The sequence below is a fragment of the Monomorium pharaonis genome, chromosome 9 (genome assembly GCF_013373865.1).
Source record: "Monomorium pharaonis isolate MP-MQ-018 chromosome 9, ASM1337386v2, whole genome shotgun sequence".
In the NCBI taxonomy this organism is placed as follows: Eukaryota; Metazoa; Arthropoda; class Insecta; order Hymenoptera; family Formicidae; genus Monomorium; species Monomorium pharaonis.
The window spans coordinates 4,748,947-4,769,316 of NC_050475.1; the positions used below are offsets into that span (position 1 = coordinate 4,748,947).

Genomic DNA, 20,370 nt, shown 5'->3' on the forward strand with positions numbered 1-20,370 from the left:
GTTTAATGTTTTTAATTTATTTTACCGTTATTTAATACGCTCTTCAAATAAATATTTTTCAATAAAAATGTGTATGATCAAATTCTTGGTACGTTAGCCTAAGTTAAACACAAAAAAAATACAATAAAATTGATCTTTATCCATACTGGATTTGTACAGTTTTATTGTGAAAAAAATGGTTCATAATTTTAAAAAGTGGCACGATTTTCTTTTCTCGCCTTGATCCAAAAGGAGGTCATGAAGATTTTCTACCTCTCTTAGTCTTGACAGCATATTTGAAACGTCAGCGACACCCGCGTGGTATGGCGCCGATATCTAGCAACAGAAATAGCGCAATACTGCAAGAATTTCCTTAACAGTGAACGTTTGAAGAAATTTCGGATAGCTAGCGATTTTTTTTCACACTTAACGTGTCAAATCAACGATTACATAATTTTTTCGATATGTAGCAAAACAATGTTTAATATAAAGTTTACTATTTAAATTTGTATTTATTTCAAAAAAATAATATTTAATGGAATAGCTTGCTCTCAGACAAATATTGTCAATAAATATTACGGATAAATGGAGACTTATTGAATTATTAATACATCAATATACATTACGCTTTAATTGTTTTATAATACACTTGTAATTTATTATAACATTACAAAATTATTTGTATCAATTGCTTATTCGATATTATTGGCTTTTTAGAGTTACTATAAATGTTGTAACGTTGATACAAAAGTTGATTACTTTTTGTGAACATGATAGTTTACCTTTGAATGCCCTTTTTATCGCTTCGCAAGGTCGAGCTACGCATCTTCTTCAAATTCGACACATCCATTTTGCCTCCTAAAATCGAGAAACGCGGTTCTATGACTGGGGATGACAGCTCGGCAAGAATGCGCCTGGTCATCGCAATGTGATATAAAATCCGAACGGCCAACCGTGACGAGGAGAATCCATCGAATGAAAGGTGGACAGTCGTGCTGTGTGACTTATCGATCGAACATCGTCGGGATGCATCGCCGTCATTTTTTAAAGCGCCTCTTTATGCAGACGATGCATCGATACAATTACAAATCGATCGCTAATGTTTACTATTTATAAATAAAACTACAATTTATTTATAAATAGAAAGACAGAGAAATAAATATCGTGTAAATGTTTTATAGTGTAAAAATACACTGTAGGAGAGAGTCCGGTCCCTTGGGAAAGAGCTAACGGTATATCATAGGAGACATTACAAAGATATTGCTGAAATATTGCTAAAACTAAAGCTGGGCCATAAAAAGGATAAAAGTATTGTTTATTTGGCGGTTATAAATATACAATGCCGTATTTGTACGAAATTATAAAGAATAGAAACGTTCTCTCGTCCGGTGCAACTATTATAAAAGCAGTCATAATATAATAGGAGTCGTGTTTTATCAATTATCGATGCTTTTAATCGGACATCGCTGCACCAGCAATAGCGTATCTGTGGCTCGCCATCAATTTTTTTTCAACTTAATCACGCACCTTTTATTACATCGCGATATAGCTTTATCGAACAGTTCGGCGCAACACGTGTAAACTCGCGTAAACGAACGTCCGATGATTAAAACTGTCTCTCGCCGATTTATTTTTCCCACATGCTGCTGTTTTATGTGTCTATATTATACATATATGTTTCGCCACGTCCTGTGAAATTACCCTCACGCTCTTCACGATGCAAAATCTCTCACGGTGGATAATCGCACGTTTATCGTGAAAAGTAACAGGTGCAGCTGTTCAATCAGGCGCGCGCACAGACGTGCGCAAAATATTTCTAAACTTTGTTTGATTCTTCCTGAGCGAATCTTTAATCGATATTTGTGAGTTAAATACGTGAGAAAGAATTATTAAAGTTTCAAGCTTAGCTGATTAAACAGTTAAAGGTAAAAATTTTGCTGAATACATATCTGAAAAGTAGTTTTTAGATCAAAATGTCTATGCATGCTTAAACTGGTTATTAAAATGTCATAACTTTTTGCTCATCGTGCTGGAACATTCTTCATAATTTATTTTTATGAATTAACAAAATTATTTCAGATCTGTATTTAGCTCATTTTTTAAATACTTTAGTAAAGAAGATCATTATTACTATATAAAAACTTAGAATTAATTAAACTAACTGTGCTATTCTTTAACCCATCTCTCAAATTCAAATCGCTTTCTGTTGCAGAAGCGCGAGCCAGAATAATGGGCCAGTCGGATATCTTCGTGAAGACCGGAAGTCTTCTGACGTTGACATGTCTCATGTCGCAAGGTCCCCACGATTTGGGAACGGTAGCTTGGTACCGAGGAAATCAGGCAGTGGTGACCTCGTCGCGATCAGAAAATGACATCGAAACGGAGCCCCGCATAACCGTCGAGACGGAATGGAGCGACGCCCTCACGTCAAAGTACGAATGAATAATTAAGTCATTTGCTTTCTATATAATTAAATTAATTTTTCAAACATTTTCTGCGCAATAACAATTATAAGTTGCGTTAATTGGCATGCAATATGCGAGAGAAAACGAACAAAATTTGCCAATATAATCAATTGTTCTCATAAACATTAAATAAATAAATCTCATTCACTCGCGACACAGCGTGTATATTTCGATTTATATTTTAAATATCAAAAACTTAGTTAACGCGAAACTCGTTTGCGCGCTATGAACAAAATGGGAAAAAAAGCTTGTCATGTTTGTCGCACATTCAGAGTCATCGCTTCCGCACGGAGAAAATTCTCGTAAACGTATACACACCCGCGTGATATTGTTATACGAAGTGCTATTTAATTTTTTACGCCGGCTCCAGTCGGGCGGGTATACGTCGAATAAATAAAAAATAAGGATCACGCGCGCCATATATTTGCGGCCGTCACATTTTAACGCGGTTTAAATATTTCAATTTTTGTCATGGCGTCGCTGTAGCGTGTTTTAAAAGCTGGATTCTACACAGAGCGCGCGCTTCGCCGTAAACGATATGCACGTAATTTTGTAAAATTGTTCGGCGAAGAGCTCGCAGGGCGCGATAACATACTTACGCCACGTTGAAATAACCCCGATCGATGAGCAACTGGAAAACATTATAAAGTATTAAAATATAATGTCAATCAGGTTCAACTACTCTCTTTCTTTTGCGACTTCGAGCGCGATAAATATTCATCAAACGCGATTGATTTTAGTTCTTTCACCAGCCGTCTTTCATCAAAGTATTTCTCTTTTTTTTCCCTCGACGGTTTTCCTTTCATCGAAGCGTCTGTCGCATGTACAATATTTCATCGCACACGGTGTAACCATATCTTTTTCGAGCTGCCGGCGAAATAAATAAATGGTCCTCCGCTTATCCCCTCCCGCGCCCAGGGGAAATAATGAGAAATAATAGCGTGCTGGGTGGTTGTCCCGCAGGTCCTACACGTCGTCGTGGCTCTTTGAAAAACTGATCCCACGCTCAAATTAATTTATTTCGAGATACCCACGCGGCTCCACAAGCCCGGCCGCCTTAAAAACATACGATACTCATACCCGCATCAAATCATTCGCTTTAGTAATAATGGTGACACACAGAAAATTTGTTTCATCCATTAAAATTCACAATTTCAAAATTTATTTACGCGTTTAATAATATGCATGTTAATTTATTTTCAATACTTCGATATTTTGAAAAGAATTTACTTAGATGTAAATCCATTTTTTATAATATTATTAACGAGAGAGACAGAGAGAGATGTTATTATTTAGCACAAAAATAGTAATGAAAAGAAATTTAATATTTAAACTAAGACAACAAAAAATCTCCTTTTTATTTCTTATTTTTTAAATCTTTATTTTTCTTATTTTCTATTTTTAAAACATAAAAAAGTATTACAAATTTTTTTAATTTACAAAAAGATATATACTTTAAAATAAAGGATAAATATATATATTCAAAAACATGTGTAGGTATGAGAATAGTCGCTATATATGTTTCACAGTTATTGTTTATGCCCTATTTTCCTGATCAGGGCTCGAGATAAAGTTATCCATTGTGTTATTCGACAGAGAGAGGATAGACATCGAGACGCCGCCGTGGCGTTGCGTCGCATGACGTCTGATTATTCTAATTGTCCCGGGCAGATCCGAGACAACAGGGTCCTTTGTCACGTGGCTCGCGCACCGTGAAGACGCATCGGACATGCTCCGCATTTCGGACGACCTGGCTGTTCAGTCAGGTCGCTTGTGTCGGTCCGAATATTGCGCCGTTGTCGCCATCGTCGCCGTTGTGTCCGCTGCGCGACGTCGCGCGTCCGTTTTTGGACGTGATTGACGATTGTCACGACGATGCCGTTACACACGGCGCCGGCAAATTTACGGGACCGCGGCCCAAGAAGCGAATTAATTGTCACGCAGCTGTCGGCCCGCGACTTCCGTCATGCATAACGTCCGCTTTCAGTAAATTCAACAGGACCACGTGAAAGTATTGCGAGCGAGACGTTTCTCACGGTGATAGTGTCATCGATGTGACAAGATTGATGGTACATTTTCATACGCGACCACATTTCGTTAACGTTAGGTAAATTTAAAAAGAAATTTTCAATTTTGTTAATCCGAGAATAACCACTTGGGACGTTTCTTATTATACATTCTATCGTCGGAAAAATAAAACTTACGTTACAGCTAATTTTTTTTTTCACTAATCTAAAATCAATATCTATCTTTTATTCGAAGATTTCGGAACTCAGTTTGTATTGTCAAAAATATAATAAAAATAAACTTTTAATTATTTTGCAGGAGCAAATATAATAATAACAACTTTATATAACAACTTAGTTTTATTTTGAATCACTGTACAATGGATACTATACTGTACCATAATATATTTCATTGTTTTCTAATAACTAGAACATAATATTGTGCGCGCTTTGCATGCGCCATTTAATCAAAAAATCGCTAAATATAAATGTAATTCAATGCATGACCCCTATTTGAAATAATTTTACATTTTTTTACGCAAAAATAAGCTAAACTTATAAATATTTGTGCGCACGAATATTTTAAATTAAACGAATTTCTTCCAGGATTCAATTTTTAATAAATTATTTTTTAATGTCTCTTATTTTAAATTAATTTTAAATTGAGGTTAAAAATTATCCCAGATGATTGTTTACACAAAATAATACGATGACTATTCACGGATTAAATGATAAATTGTGGCTATCAATTCGCATTTCTATTTAGTTGACTGATATCAGTCAACTTTAAATTTATAAATATATAATAGAATGTAAAACGAGGAGTATACATGAACATTATATTATTCGATAACAATGATATATTTTTATTTCTCTAAAATAATAATTATAGTATATTATTCGTATTCATAAAGAGATGTTCAAATTTTACATTAAAACGAGAAATTAATCTACGATTTTCAATCCTGAGACTTCCGCGCACATAAATCGTTCGCGTTCTCGATAATATTAGCATGTAATCGGATATCGTTTCATTTCCACGTCGAGATTACCTTACGTTCCTGTCGCTCGAAGTGTAGTAGTTCACTGTCGTGCAGCGTAGCCCGGCGTCGCTATACGTTTTCATTATCCTTGGACTCCATCGAGTCTGCTGTTATGACTCGTCGTCACAACGGCATCGCAATAATTATTTCGCGGTACATTCGGTTCACGGAATTGCGCTAACCGCACGCAGGACAGCGTTACCGTGGGCTTAAGCGGCGGTTATTGGTCCCACGAGTGCGATGCATTACGACGTTGCGCGATGAAGCTAACTACTGAAATGCAGGAAGTAAATGAGTAATCGATAATCTGTTGGGAGCGTTGCAACTTCTTCACGTGACGTTATATAACGTATAATGTTATCTATACGTTCTTGTTATCTATCCTACGTATATAACCTACGTAACCAGCAAAACTATATATCGCTTCTTATCTAAAAACGATAACTTACAGCATTCGAGATACGCCAATGAGAATAGTTAACGAAAGGCGATAACTATAAATGTGTGTATCGACAATCTGTACCGATGATATTGATTAAAACTTTTTTCAAAACTTTTATATCTGTATCTCCTCTCGCAACCGTTGAGGAAGACGCATCAAGTTAAATCAGCGCAACTCTTTTCTTCTCGATATGTTCAAATTGATAGTGTAACAAAGATAATTATTGAACTTAAAACGATGAAAATGTAAAAACTTTTGAGAAGTTTGTTATTTGATTAACAAACAATCCAGGAGAATTCCATTTTGATGCGGCAGAATCATTCGAAGCATATTCGGGTCTCTTTTCCAGCTAGTTTACCGTTTAATTGGTTAAATTGCCGATTAACTTTTACGTGTTCGCGACTTTATCTCTCGCGCGCGTAATTACGTGTTTATCCCTTTCGCGATTAGCGCAACGCGACCGTGCAGTTTATTAATGCGTCTCTGCGCCGAGTCTGGTTGCAATTTGCTCTCTGTATTGCATTCCGTGCGTTCAGACCGACTCAATATTCATATTTGAGAAACTACGATCTCATCGCAATTGCAAAAGCTTTCCGTCACACGATACATAGAAAAAATTTGAACGAGTTCCGATTTCTATCGGTCGGATCAATCCAATTTACTACGTGACAGTAACAAGCGTCTAACAAACAAAATGAAAAAGAAAAAAAGTAATCAGCTCTCTCTCTCTCTCTCTCTATCTTCCTCAATTATTATTGCTGAACGAGTTGATCGAAGTTTGGTCGAACGCAATGTAAACTCGAAGAGTAACTGACGATTGTTACGATATGTGGTTATAAAAATTGATAAAGCAGACACTTGGGATAAGTCGATATCATGAAATTTTTTAATAACAAGATAGTAGAAATTGTAATAATTCTACAGCATATATTAAATAGTCCAAAATAACTTAAATATTTTTACTTTTATTTTAAAAGTCTTATAATTAATTAATTTATTAATAAAAGATGTGTATTAACAGTACAAATTAATAAGAAATAAAATAAAAATAACTTGAGTGGTAATACTTTAACGCGCATTCGGCAACTCTGCACATACTTCAATTTTTTTTAATACAAATTTTACGATATTTCTTTAGAATTATAATATATTAATATTTCTTTTCTTATATATTATTAGATCATATTTAGGGATTTTGAAACGTGATAAAATTTACGTCGTACCAAAGATATCTTTGGCAAAAGTATATACGATGCATTATATAAAGAGGAGAATGGGTAATTGGATCGTTGCCGCTAATAACGTCGTGGATAATTATCACTAAATTAACGATACTTTATTGTTAGTTGTATCATTAGTTACTTTATATGATCCTGTACTTTATACTACTCTGACGAAACTATACGCCGGTAATGTACACGACATCAAGACAATTATGTAGAATGCGTATATAGTAAGATAATGACCCTGTTGCAAATTTTATGAGTATTCTTAAATATTCCATAATGCGAAGTTATTTTATGATACAAATACATTATGAAATGAAGAAAGCATAATAGTTCTAGGATTTTATGTATATTAGTCTTTTTGGGAATACATTTAATTCTATTAAAAATAATGGAATATTAATTTACTTTTTATTGTATGAGCAAATAGAATAGTAATCCATTACTTCTTATTGTATGAGTAAAATAATTATACGTGTAAGTGTTCATAGTTGCAGTTACATTATATTTGTAGAGTAACAAATTACTCTTACTTATTTTAATATTTTATATATTTACTATTTCACATTTGTTATTTTCTAGGAAAATTTCATATTTTTATATCTCGAAAAATAAAAACTTTTCCTTGAAAGCATACGAAGGAAAATCCTTCACAAAGTAAGCTTCAAAGAGCTACTTCCATACATGGCATCCCTAACGACCAAGTAGTAATTTTCTAGCCCCGTATACGTGACTCCTTCTTTTATTGTATCCTTTTTCTTTATGATTAAGATTAATATTCCTTGATTTTAATTTAAATCACATTTTTTAATTAAGCTGATACGCGCTACGCATAGACAAACTGTTTAGCAGAAGAAAAAACGAAATGAAAAATGAGTCTTTTATCTAGTTACCTAAATGTTCAACATTCATTACTAACATAATAAAATGCAAATTTGTTCGTGTATAACGTGTGTGAAAATGACGTAGCTTTGTATAATACAAGCAGTATTTCTCTGATAACAATAAACGTTGTTTTCTTCGAAAACAATATTTTTATGCTGCGAAAGCTGCGCGATTTTTATTATCTAGAAATTCTCAAATCTTACATTTATATTGCATTTACCGTAACCGATTTAATGTAACACAAATCAGATATGCATTGTAATGTACACCGTTCCACGTACAACCTAGCAATAATCTATATTACCTTTTGTACGGCAGATTGAGGATCACGCATGTGAAACCCAGTGACTCCGGAAACTACAGTTGCGTTCCTACCGTGGCGGAGAGAGCGAGTGTCAACGTGCACGTGATCAATGGTAAGTCCATCAGAAATGCCATAACTGATCCACGCGACAAGATAATCCCTGTACATGCGTCGATCACTTATCCCAGGGTTGCTACCATATACCCGGCCTTTGTTTATCACAGTGCATTAACCCTTTCACTCATGGCATATCCTTTTACTGACGATTTAATCTCCTCGCACGCGTGCGGGCAGGAAATTAAAATTAAAGCGATACTTCTGGTCGGATCGTTCGAAATGAATTTCAGTTCTCGCGATCGCGCTTAAGTAAATTAAATTTGAAGTGACCACTATTCTCTCATCGATCAATTTTTTTATATCGGTAATTGATAGAGTTCTATTTTACGAATTTCTATTGATAGAGTTTGCAAAGGCAAATTTTATTTTATTATATTTTTGTTCTGTTTTTTACACGCACGCACACACACACACACACACACACACACACACACACACACACACACACACACACACACACACACACACACACACACACACACATTTGTTTAAATAGAAGCTGGCGATATTATGAAAAAATATAGTGAAATAAAAAACTAAAAAGGATTTGTAAAATAAAACTTTGCTAATTTTATTGCAAAGTAACGTGAATCTTTGTATAGTTATTGTAGCACATGTTTTATTATGTGTGTAATAATTTTTTTAATTATAAATACGTGCAGTTATGTTATCAAAATCATCGAAAATTCCATTTTGCTTGGAAAAAACCGGACGATTTAATGAACTAAACGTAAATCATACACACGAGGCACATTGTCGGCTTATTGTCCGCATAACTGTTGTTTTTCGTCAACGTTTTTCCGTTCGCCTTATGATCGTCTGGCGACGTATAAAAATAGCCCGATATCGCCGGCGGCATCGCATTTTCTGGCCGGGACTACAAAAAAGTGTAATATCCAGCTGGAGGAAGACTCCTAAAGATGAAAGGTAGAACGTGCAAGCCGTTTAAAAAGCGAATTTCTCTGGTGGCCTTATAAGCGATCGAACTCAAATTACAGTCGATTGTGAGAAAACTTTCTCACCCCTGGCTCGTAACTGAAAATGATGATCAATTGCGTTATAAATATTTAAAAAGGATTTGATCTGATTATGCTATTATTTCCCAATTATTTTTATTTATAATTATTTTTATTTATATCTTAATATGCAATTATTTTAAGATTTATATATATATACAATTATATAATTAAGCAATACTAGTTTATAATATAATCGTTTCTAATTGCATGTTAGTGTCAAATTAAATTGTAAAGTAAACTTTCGTATTTTATTTATTAATAATATTACGTTATCTTTTTCATATATTTTTTATTAATACAACTTCGAGATTGTATGCTCTATAGAATATCAACTTGGCAAAAAAGAGCTATGAAAAAAAGAAAGCTTTTTTTGACAGTTCTTGTCAAGCTGATCGATGTGAAGTATCGTATAATATTGTAGAAATAGACAGATGAAAGATCGGGATGATATAAGTCTGTAATTTGCAGGCAGACTATCACTGACATCAACTACGCTTGATATACCATTTTACCTCCGACTATTATCTTTCTTTTGTTATGTCGGCTCTAGCGAAACGTAATTCAATTCCTTGCTAAGGTTCGACCCATCCGGCGTCCACCCGCCTTTTCAGCGGTGGTCTTTTCATCCAGCTGAATTCCCGAAGGATACTATTCCCAGAGTTGCATCCCGGAGCACGTACTGTATGCGTAACGGATATTTTTCTGTAACAAGCCACGCGGACCCGCTCGTGATTATTTCGTGCTTCTTATTATAAATCCGAAGGAGCACGCGAGATTCTCTGCCAGCGAAATTTCGATGTTACATGAAATATCGTTTTGCCAGCGTTTAAAGCGGATGAGGTTAAATAACAATTGAAACGATTGCAAACAAATTTGCCGATTAATCAATATTGATATCAAGATTGGTAATATAATACACGACAATGAGATCACAAGTAATAATTGAATATTAATGAGATAGATGAAATATTTTATTTTTAAAGATCGAGATGCCAGGAAAGATAGATATTGATATTGCGGTACAATAACGATAATACGTGATAGAAATTTATTTCCCCCCTCTTTTTAGATTGAAATAATCTAATTACGTAGAGATATTATTTGGTCATTTTTATACATATGACATTCTATTCCGAATGTATCGCGCAGCTATGCATGGCAATTGGAAATTTACGGTATCACCGATCGTTAAACAAGCGTATTTCAACGGGCGTACTCCGGAATGACCAAAACAATATAACGCGCGTGTTTTACATTAATGCAAGCGTAACTAATGTGCGGACGTCTTTGTTATGTGCATTGTCGAAGACATAATAATAAAGCGTTTTACTGCCTAAGCATAGCTGCTATTTGATTAAACCTGTATGCAACTTGCACTGTACAGTCGAACTACAATGACCATTCTCTGCCTCAATGGTTCTCAACCAGTTTTACCTCGAAAAACAATTCTTTTTATAGAGGCCAATAGAGAGACTTTAAAACTCGTTCCGTTAAAAAAATAAAATATTTCTGTTGTTTACTCAGGTGAATTAAAATAGATACGATGGAGTCGATGGAATTTTTTGTGCCGCTGTACTGATGTACCTCTATGAGCTTTTATTTGCGAATCGCTGGTCTATACGATATGGCGTGCAAGCAATTTTCCAGATATTTCTGCTTGGCGCTCTTAGATGCACGTGCCCATTCGATCAGAATCCAACTACTTATAAAAAGAAGACAATAACTCGTTTTTACGTTTGACTTATCTATAGTCGGATGGGAATTATGTACACTCGTTAAAACTCCTTTATTATTTGCGCCTTCATGCGCAAGGATGAAAATTTTTATTGCTTTGACTTTTATCGCTTATTGAATGTTTTATGCGGTCATGATGACGTTCGATCGATTCGTGCTAAGTCGTAATAAAAATTATATTTATTCTTTTTATCATAACTGTAAGTGAAACTGCAGATGTATTTAATGGAACTTGTAATTGCAATTAATTGAAGTAATTTTTTCTTTTATTATTTTGATACGTTTTATATTACTTTGCGCATGTTTGTTTAATGAAAATTATACATAAAGAAATTGACGTACATGTAATTTATATCTTCGATTTCGCACAACACAGTGAAAAAATGGTATTTATCCCATGGTTATGTATCTTTTAGTGCATTTTACTTAAAATCTTACGTAAAATTTAACGCTTATTCAAACACTATTTCCAATTTTAGTGAAAATCTTTAATTCGCAGTTAAAATAAGATAGAATTTATAGATCTTCTAATCATCTGACTATTAATCTAAACTGTTTATGATCGCAATTTAGTAAAATACAAACTTTGGTTAGTGTGTATTTCATTTTGTATCGTTACCGAAAATTACTTCCCTCTCTCTGTTATTCATTACACCGTGCAGATTTGCGTTAAATGGGTGCGCGTTTAATGATTTTTGCGTGAAAACTCCAACTGCTGCTCAAGGGAATCAGCATGAAATGTCAATTACATGGAAATTGACGAGTGAGAGAGCCGTGCCGCACTGAATAATTCGCGAATTTGTTCGAACGGTTATAAGGTGCGTTTTGAATGCAAACGCGCGGAGTTCGCTGACAGTTCGCGCACATGTCAAGTAATTAGATGCGGCAGACATGCGGAATGAGAGGAAACTCGCACGTACGTTATTATCGCAGCGACGATTTTTTTCTTCATCGAATGAGTAATCGATTATCGACAAAAGTGGTATTGCAATCATTGTATTTGAATTCTAATTTCATTTTTTTTGTCGCTGCAATATGCGTATTCATGAAAGATAAAAGGTACTTGTTAAACGTACAAATTAAAACTTTATAGGTTCTGTTTTCTTAATGGTAGACAATTTATTCGTTTTCGAAACATTTATTTTATAAAATCCTTTATTTTCTTCAAAAGAAAATATGTTTTTTATGATATTATCATATCATGTATAAAAAATACGGTGAAATTGCAATTTGGTTATTCTTGTTTTGTTGTTGATTATTATATAAACTGCGGCTTTGTTTTGCGCACATGGTAATTGAATTTTTCTCACATGATAGCGACGACGACGTCCATATCAATAGAATCGCATTGTTCAATCAATCTTTGACGTAACTGATAATTTTTATCAACGCGAAAGTTAATTACTTTACGCTGAACCGTTTAAAGCTACCCGCGTTTTATATAGCACAAAATTCTTTCACTCTTCGACATCGACAGATCAGCGAATCGACAAATTTTCGTTTGGTGTATCCACTTGCGCAAAAAAGTTTCACTTCTGCAAACACGATCGTCAATAGAAGATCGCTATTGATCCATCGATGCATCCGTTAAACGTTATACGTCTAGCCATTGAACAGATTTTTGATGCTTTGCTCGTTCCGTTTCGTACGATTTCAATATCGATCGCTTCGGCTGCACCAAATACACAGAATTTTCGCAATACACGCGCAGATAGGAAATGCAAATAAATTTGATTCGCGCGAGGATGAAGAATTAACGCATGATCAGTTCGATTTTTGCTCTCGATGTAGCTGAGTCTTACTAACTTGTAGAATCGATGCGACACGACCGGGTTGCCGTTAAAAAAGCTACCATTATCATATCACAAGAAATATATAACGGTAGCTCGTTTAACAGGAGCGTAAAACTCGACTCCGTTATACTGCATGCCTCTAAAGAAATTACTTATCCGTTTATTACTAATTCACGCTCTCGCGCTTGTTGGCAATAAAGTGATTCACATTTATGTATTTATTCGTGGCATTATTCGTGACAAGCAGTGAGTACGTGAAAAAGCTCAAAGCCCGGGACAATCTCGAGTGTTCAGTATAACGATTATAACGTACGCGCAATTTCTTATTACGGGACATGTGATTATAATTAAATTGAGTTTCGGGTACAACATCGGGTAAACCGTAACCGCCACATTAACTCCCGTAAATTTGGATTAATCCGGATTATATGGACTCGCGCGTTCTCGGTTCTCTTGGCTGCTCTTCGGTCGACGAACTTATTGTGAGTACATTGTAAGTGTCATGTACGATTGATTGCTTTAAACTTGACACATAAGTTCTACGTTCACTGGCATTTATTAAAAATACATAACAGTGAAAGTGCCATGGACTGGAGAAAAACTTATCTATTTTTAATAATAAATAAGTTTGATGAGTTGAAGAGCATTGAGGTAGAAAATAGAATATCAACTGACAAAGACTCGAAACTTTATTTTTTTTAATTGACATCTAGTCAATTACGTATAAAGTCATGTGTAATATGTATACTTTGAATTAAGAAGAAAATCTTATTTCTCTCTACAAATGTTTCAATTGAAACAATTTACGTAGATTGAGAGAGAGAGAGAAAGAGAGAGAGAGAGAGAGAGAGAGAGAGAGAGAGAGAGAGAGGACAAGGAAGCATTATAGCCTATTAAAATCACATAATGGGTAAATGACTCCACTAATTGTAAGCGCCATTGCTATCTACTACACAGTTTGAGAACTCTTGGTTCACAACCACCAAGTATGTATGTACATCGGATCGAGGCTGTAATAGGTTTTCCACAATTCGCTTCGTGTAACAAATGCCACTACAGGTCCCGTATCGCCATAATACAATCCCACAGAGCACAGCCGCATCTTGAATAGTAATGCCTTTTGTAATTGAAACTTTAATTCTTACCATAACGAACAAATAAATTTACTCACTTCAATTGATACTCATTCACGAGTTTCATCGCAATGCAGGGAAATAAAATTTGAATCTAAACGAAAACACATTTTTTACATAACAATTACGATCACAAAGGAAAATACGAGAAAATACGGAAAAATACTCGAATCACCAATGTTTTTTTCTTTCGGTAAATTTATTCACACAGCGGTAACTTTCTACATTATTTTTTTTAACAAAGGTTAAACAAATATTTGAACTTTAAAAATTGAATCTCAATATTTAAGGCTATGATATTTAATTTTATTGTCTGCTGATACTTTTTTATATTCTCTAAATCTCATACAATGAAAATTGAACAATTCTTCGAGTGATTTGTTATAAGAGTTAGAATTTATTCATGATCACATTATAGGAATGGTTAGACTTTTATTAAAGCGACAAATTATTTAAATAATTGCACGAGCAATTATTATTTTTTTAGAGTGACGTTTCATTTTAGAGAGATTTTAAAGAATAGAATTTTGTGTGTGGGGAGGGGTGTTATAGAAAAATATACAATAAAATAGAAAGCTGTTACTCAATATCTATTTACATTTTTATTAACAAGAATAATTGCTTATATAACTTTTTATTTAGAGATTCTGCAGATTAAAAGGAAATGCAATAATTTCGTGTATGCAAAGTTTGTTAACGCGCGGTTTAGTGAATCAGCTTTACATAACTGACGTGTTACGGGTTCGCATTTGAATCTGCTGTGATGTCCGAGCGACAGTACAATCTGTCGCGCATTATATGCTCGATAAACTAAAGTCCAGGCCACAAACGATTGTCAAAGTTGTGCGGTAACGCCAGATAGTTACGATACATACGAGCCGAAGTTTATTAACACTAAGGTTTATACGTGTATATTACCACTACTGTGTGAAGTCATTGACACCATTGCTTCCAATTAATTACACGTACGAACGTTCCAACTATAATGACTGTGCATTACGCACGTTTTTAAGACAGTCGTGCAATTGTCGTGTTTAAAATTTCGAGATAATTGATGGGCGATTAGTAAAATCGTCGAAATGATAATCATATAGAAATACAGATAAAAAGGATATTTTTTGTGAAAATCTCACAGTCAAATGAGAGATTCGTCAAACAGGTTGATACGAGAGAACGCGTGCTAATTCCTTCGGCTAATTAATTTATCACGCCGCCTTCTCGTTTTAGATTTCGTCGTAATTTACTGCACGTCCGTTTCGCTGGACGTCTTTCGTTCGCCACGCTTCCTGCACCGCATATGTAAATGCGAGAGTTAACACCACAGAACACACGGGGATCAGACCACACGGCTAATGGGATTTTGCGTTACGCGAGAAAGCAGTTGCTGGAATGATTCATAGTGATCTTCCGGCAAATATTACTTTCCCACCTTTCTTTCCCTAGCTATTTAACATTTGCCCACTTTTGTTAACAAGATCGTAGCCAGACTACGATAATTAGATCGTGTAATAAACGCATGCTGTTTTGCATGTGCTTGCGATTCCCGAAAGCGAATGCAATTAACAGAAAAAAAATTTATTTTTTTTTGCTACATAATATATTCTAGTAATTTTATATTCATTTTTGGACATACGTGCACGGAAAAAAATTATTCTCAAACTGAAACTTACGTATTCAAATTAACGCGATTCTTGTTTCGTATAAGCAACAATATATAATCTTCTTAGAAGAATTTGAAAATCTTGAATTTCAAGATATTATAATCTTATTTCAATACTATAAATATATATTATTTTAAAAATATGATAGAATTGTTTTGATAATTTTATTCTAAGAAAATTATAATCTTCGATTTAAACATGTAGTATTTCCTATCCAATATTTTTTTTCCATTCAAGAAAATTAGTTCTAAATAACAAGAATATTATTTTCTTGGTTAAGCTATATAAAATTTTGAAATAAATCTTTATTCGAGTAAATCTTTTTGATTTAACGCGATATAATCTCATTTCAAGATTTCCGTTTTGAAATTGGAGATATTGTCAAAATAAGAATATTCTTTTTTTCTGTGTGGAAAACATATTGTATATCAAAAACAGATAATTAATGTTTATAAATCTGCACTTTGTAAGAATCTATATTCAAACAAAGAGTTTAATTATTAATACGATTGTAATTACTATTTTCTTCTGTTATGCAGCTGTCTTTTCCTTTTTCTTCTTTGTTTGGAAAGCTCTTAAGAAAGCCGTCTCTTTCCTATTTGAAAATCGAGAGAACGGAATATGTTCCACCTAAGAAATTAATTTTCGAAATTGAAAGTGCAGTTATTATGTGACGCAATGAGGTAATAGCAGTGCCTTAAGCGCAGTAATTATTTCCCACTCCACTCAATGGTATTATAATCCTTCTCCCTTGCCCATTTTCAATCTACGCGAATTCATTCAAGCTCCGATAGCTTCGTTCTGACAGCTCGTATGCCAATCCATGAAATTTCTATTTTCAAGAGACACGAGATTTTCAACCATTACGAGCGGAAATTGCAGCTATTATTATAATGACACGTTTAATGAGAGAACAATCAGGAAGAGGAGGCAAGAGAGGGAGAGCTTATAGGAAGTCGCGCTTGCAGCGGAAGCGGGAATTGAGAAAAAAAATCACGGAAGAGTGAATTATTTTAATTATTTCGAACTGCACCGACCGCATGTATCCGATGATCATTTCGCCGGGATGGATATATACGCGAGAGCGGTACTTTTATTCGGCGTTGTTCCCCGCGGAAAAAGTTTTAATCGAGAATTCGCCGGAGTCGCGCGCGAATCCACATCTTCTTTCCTCTACGCGCTCGGGCTACCCGTCCCGCGTAATTTTTATTACTTCCCTTGACTAGCGACACCCATTTATCTCGCCTTCTTGATTTATCTTTTCTACTTTAAAGCAGATTAATCGTATACCGCGGGAATATAAAAAGCGCGCCGTTACCCCGCCGCGTGGCTCGATCCGCGAGGATTAACCGCGGGGGCGTGCGCGAGATCGCGCGGGATAATCGCGGGATAACGGGCAGCGTTGTATTAGATGTATCGACCGCAGCGTTGGCCGGAGCCCCGCGTTAACGAATTTCGGAATGAGATCGCTAATGTCGGAGACAGTTCGCGCGTAATGAAATGAAAATAGATAAAAGTCCGGGGGGGGAGCATAGTGCCCTTTATAGTCAAACTTGCGCTCCATTCCGCCGCTTGCTCTTGGAGGACGTATATTTCGCGAGACACGAATACCTATACGGAGGCAGCCAAATGACGTAGTCGTCGATCCAGTTTGCCATGTTCCAATTTTATCCAACTCCCTGCGTTGCCTTTGTCCCGCGGGGTCGTCGCGCTTTTCCGGTTGTGCGTCGCAGAGGAAGGACCCGCTCTGTGACTACAAAGTTTTTCAATGGCGCCTAAACGGATAGCGTGTGTCGGGCGGACATTTCCCTGTGCCCAAGGACCCGGTGGCGTTCTCTCCTTAGGATCGTCTGAAGGGTCAGGCAACGACAATGACACTCGTCGGAACGCTCGCACATGCACGAACGTTCGACGATTTTGAGAAAAAGTTGCTCGGAATAACTTGCATACATACGTATTTTCTTCTAACTGTATATCACGTCCCTCTCTTGTGGAATATTGATTTTTGGCGGAGGAAGCGTTTTTCTTTCATCCTCAAGTCGACACATCCGATCAGTCAAACATGCAATCCGACAATGGATTGAGTTGTAGCTGCTACCGCAGCATCTCAATCGTCACTACACAATCGTCACCTCCATCCTCGACGTGACAACATTCGTGATGTTCTGTCTTCCCTCCCTCCCCCCCCCCTCTCTCTCTCTCTATCTCTCTCATATCTACGAGGCACTTCGCCAAGCATTTCCTGCTGATCTCGCATGCTGCATCTTGCACTATACGTTACGATCGCCACGAGCAACGTTTAACCCTCTAAGTATTCCAAGGGCGTCACGCCCGAGTTATCTCTTTCAACAATTCTCACCTCGTTTGGCTTACGATAAATACGGGAAGGGGCTCTCTTCTTCTTTTTTTTTTTTTTTTTTTCATACAAGATTGTCGTCAAGAACAAAGAGGTATTAAAAAGAACGCGTAGAAGAAGGGAGACGACGACGCACGTACGTTAATTGCTTGTGTAAACAGAAAATCCATTTTCAATTTTCTGCTAGTTGTAAGCTAATTGACAGCTTGATACTTACTTCAATAACGTTATCCGATATTTTTCGGCGATGCGAAAAATCTGCGAGCACGCAATTTACGATCGCATTTGACCTCCCTCCGTTAATGAACTGCTTAATTATTGCGTAACTCTACGCGGATCGGTTACGCGAATGGAGGAGGGGATGCGAATTTAAAGGTGAAACGCGCATACGTTTAGAATGGACGCAACACTTGCCGCGGTATTTCAATAGTAATGCATACGGGAGGGGCGCATCGGGATGCGTCTCTCGAAATCCCGGAGCTACTTGTAATTCGAGACGTTGTATACATCTACCTTTTGGGTATCCAATATCCTCCAAGTACTCGAAATACTTCCGATATCAGAGGCGCGCCTCGAGGCTCCCGCATCGGTTGAAACTCCAGCCTGACGTATCGTTGCGGTCAGTCAACAAAATATATTCATGCGGGATATATTGCTTACTCTCCTCCGCGCCCGCCGTTACATGCAAAATATTGCTTACATTCTTCCGTCATTGCTGACGAGGCTGGTAGAAAAGCGGGCGTTTCAGCAGCCGGAGAAGAAAAGATTTGCGATGATAATGGCGGAAGACCGATTTTAAATTCGATAAAGGTACTACCTCACACTTTTTCGCGATATTAACGATCGTTCTGTGTACTCTTAGAAACTAAAGATATAATTTGAATGAATTTTAACCGATTTAAGATTACGCAAAACATAATAAAATCATAGTGAAATAGGCGACATTGAAAAGTTGAAGGTATTTTATATTTTACACCGTAAGGAAAATATGTAAGTAATTAGAAGATATTTCTCCAGCGGATCGGATCAGATAGGCGTTCTGGTGCGTTAAACATCATCCCTTAACTACGGGAACGCGATTAAGTCGCGAAGTGAAGACCTTCATGAATATTCTTACGCAGAAACGGAACAAAACCCGCGGCGCGCGGATGAGAAAGAACGTGTAAATGGAATAAAATTTTCATTTTATTAGCGGGCGTCGAGTTTTGCACACGTCATCGCAGACCGGGAAGAAACCGCGCGCGACAGTATTTGTCCCGAGATGTACGCGCGCTCCTTGAAAAGAGCGCACCGCACTCACTTAAGCAAATTACCTTTCGTTTAATTAAAGTCTTATCCGCGGCTAAAGTATAACGTCGCCGCCGGGCGCACCGTGCTCTACATATTCCGCCCGGAACGAGATGTTTTCGTACGAACTCCTAGAAGCTACCAACGGCCAGGCCGGCGCGCGGAGTAATAACATTTTTCAGAGATCTCGTAAAATAATTCTCACGTAAAATTAATTATGCTCCCAACGTGTAATGCGACTGAATTGCTGCATGGAATATTCTTTGGTATCTGCTTCCATCAGTTTAGTTTTCTTTTTTTTTTTTTTACAAGGAAAGCATTTAACCTAAATGTGGCGACACTACATTTCATTCTCGATATTTTTTGTATTTATATTAATTTTACATCGAGGTGAATAATCATCACGTTATCTCGGATGTTACCTTTATTAAAATTGATTTGTCATTCTCAGTGAAACTTGTTCTTGGGCATATTTGAAGAGAAATAAGTAATTTTTAACAATAGTACAACTTTATTACTTAGATACAAAATTAGTTCAAAATCACTTCTAAATTCTTTTAGCTTGTAAAATATAGATCGCACTGTTAGAAAATGAGGAAAAGGTTATTACACACAGTATACATTTAATTACATATTTTTTACAAAAATAAATAGAACAAGTATACAAATAATTTATTACAAAATATATAAGTAAAAATATTTGCAGGTGTATATTTTTATCCAAGTTTGATAAAAAAAATACTCCATCCTAGCTTAACTATTAACCTCGCGCAAGATAATAATGACTTGCGAATTTTTCGATTATTGAAAAGAATATTGTGTCATTATATCAATGAGAAATATCGCAGGAGATATTTATCATTGACATAAGATATTGACAAATGTCGTTCCGATACGGCACAGAATATCACTGCGGATCA

The 20,370-nt window shown here is 35.9% G+C and overlaps 1 protein-coding gene across 1 annotated transcript in view; it reads left to right on the forward strand.

Moving 5' to 3' along the window:
• Positions 1 to 20,370, forward strand: part of LOC105832044 (zwei Ig domain protein zig-8) — a 312,677-nt gene that overhangs the window by 268,299 nt on the left and 24,008 nt on the right. Inside the window, exons 4-5 of the mRNA XM_028193050.2 lie at positions 2,192 to 2,411; positions 8,365 to 8,462. Coding sequence (XP_028048851.1) covers positions 2,192 to 2,411; positions 8,365 to 8,462 — 318 coding nt within the window. The remainder of the gene's footprint in view (positions 1 to 2,191; positions 2,412 to 8,364; positions 8,463 to 20,370) is intronic.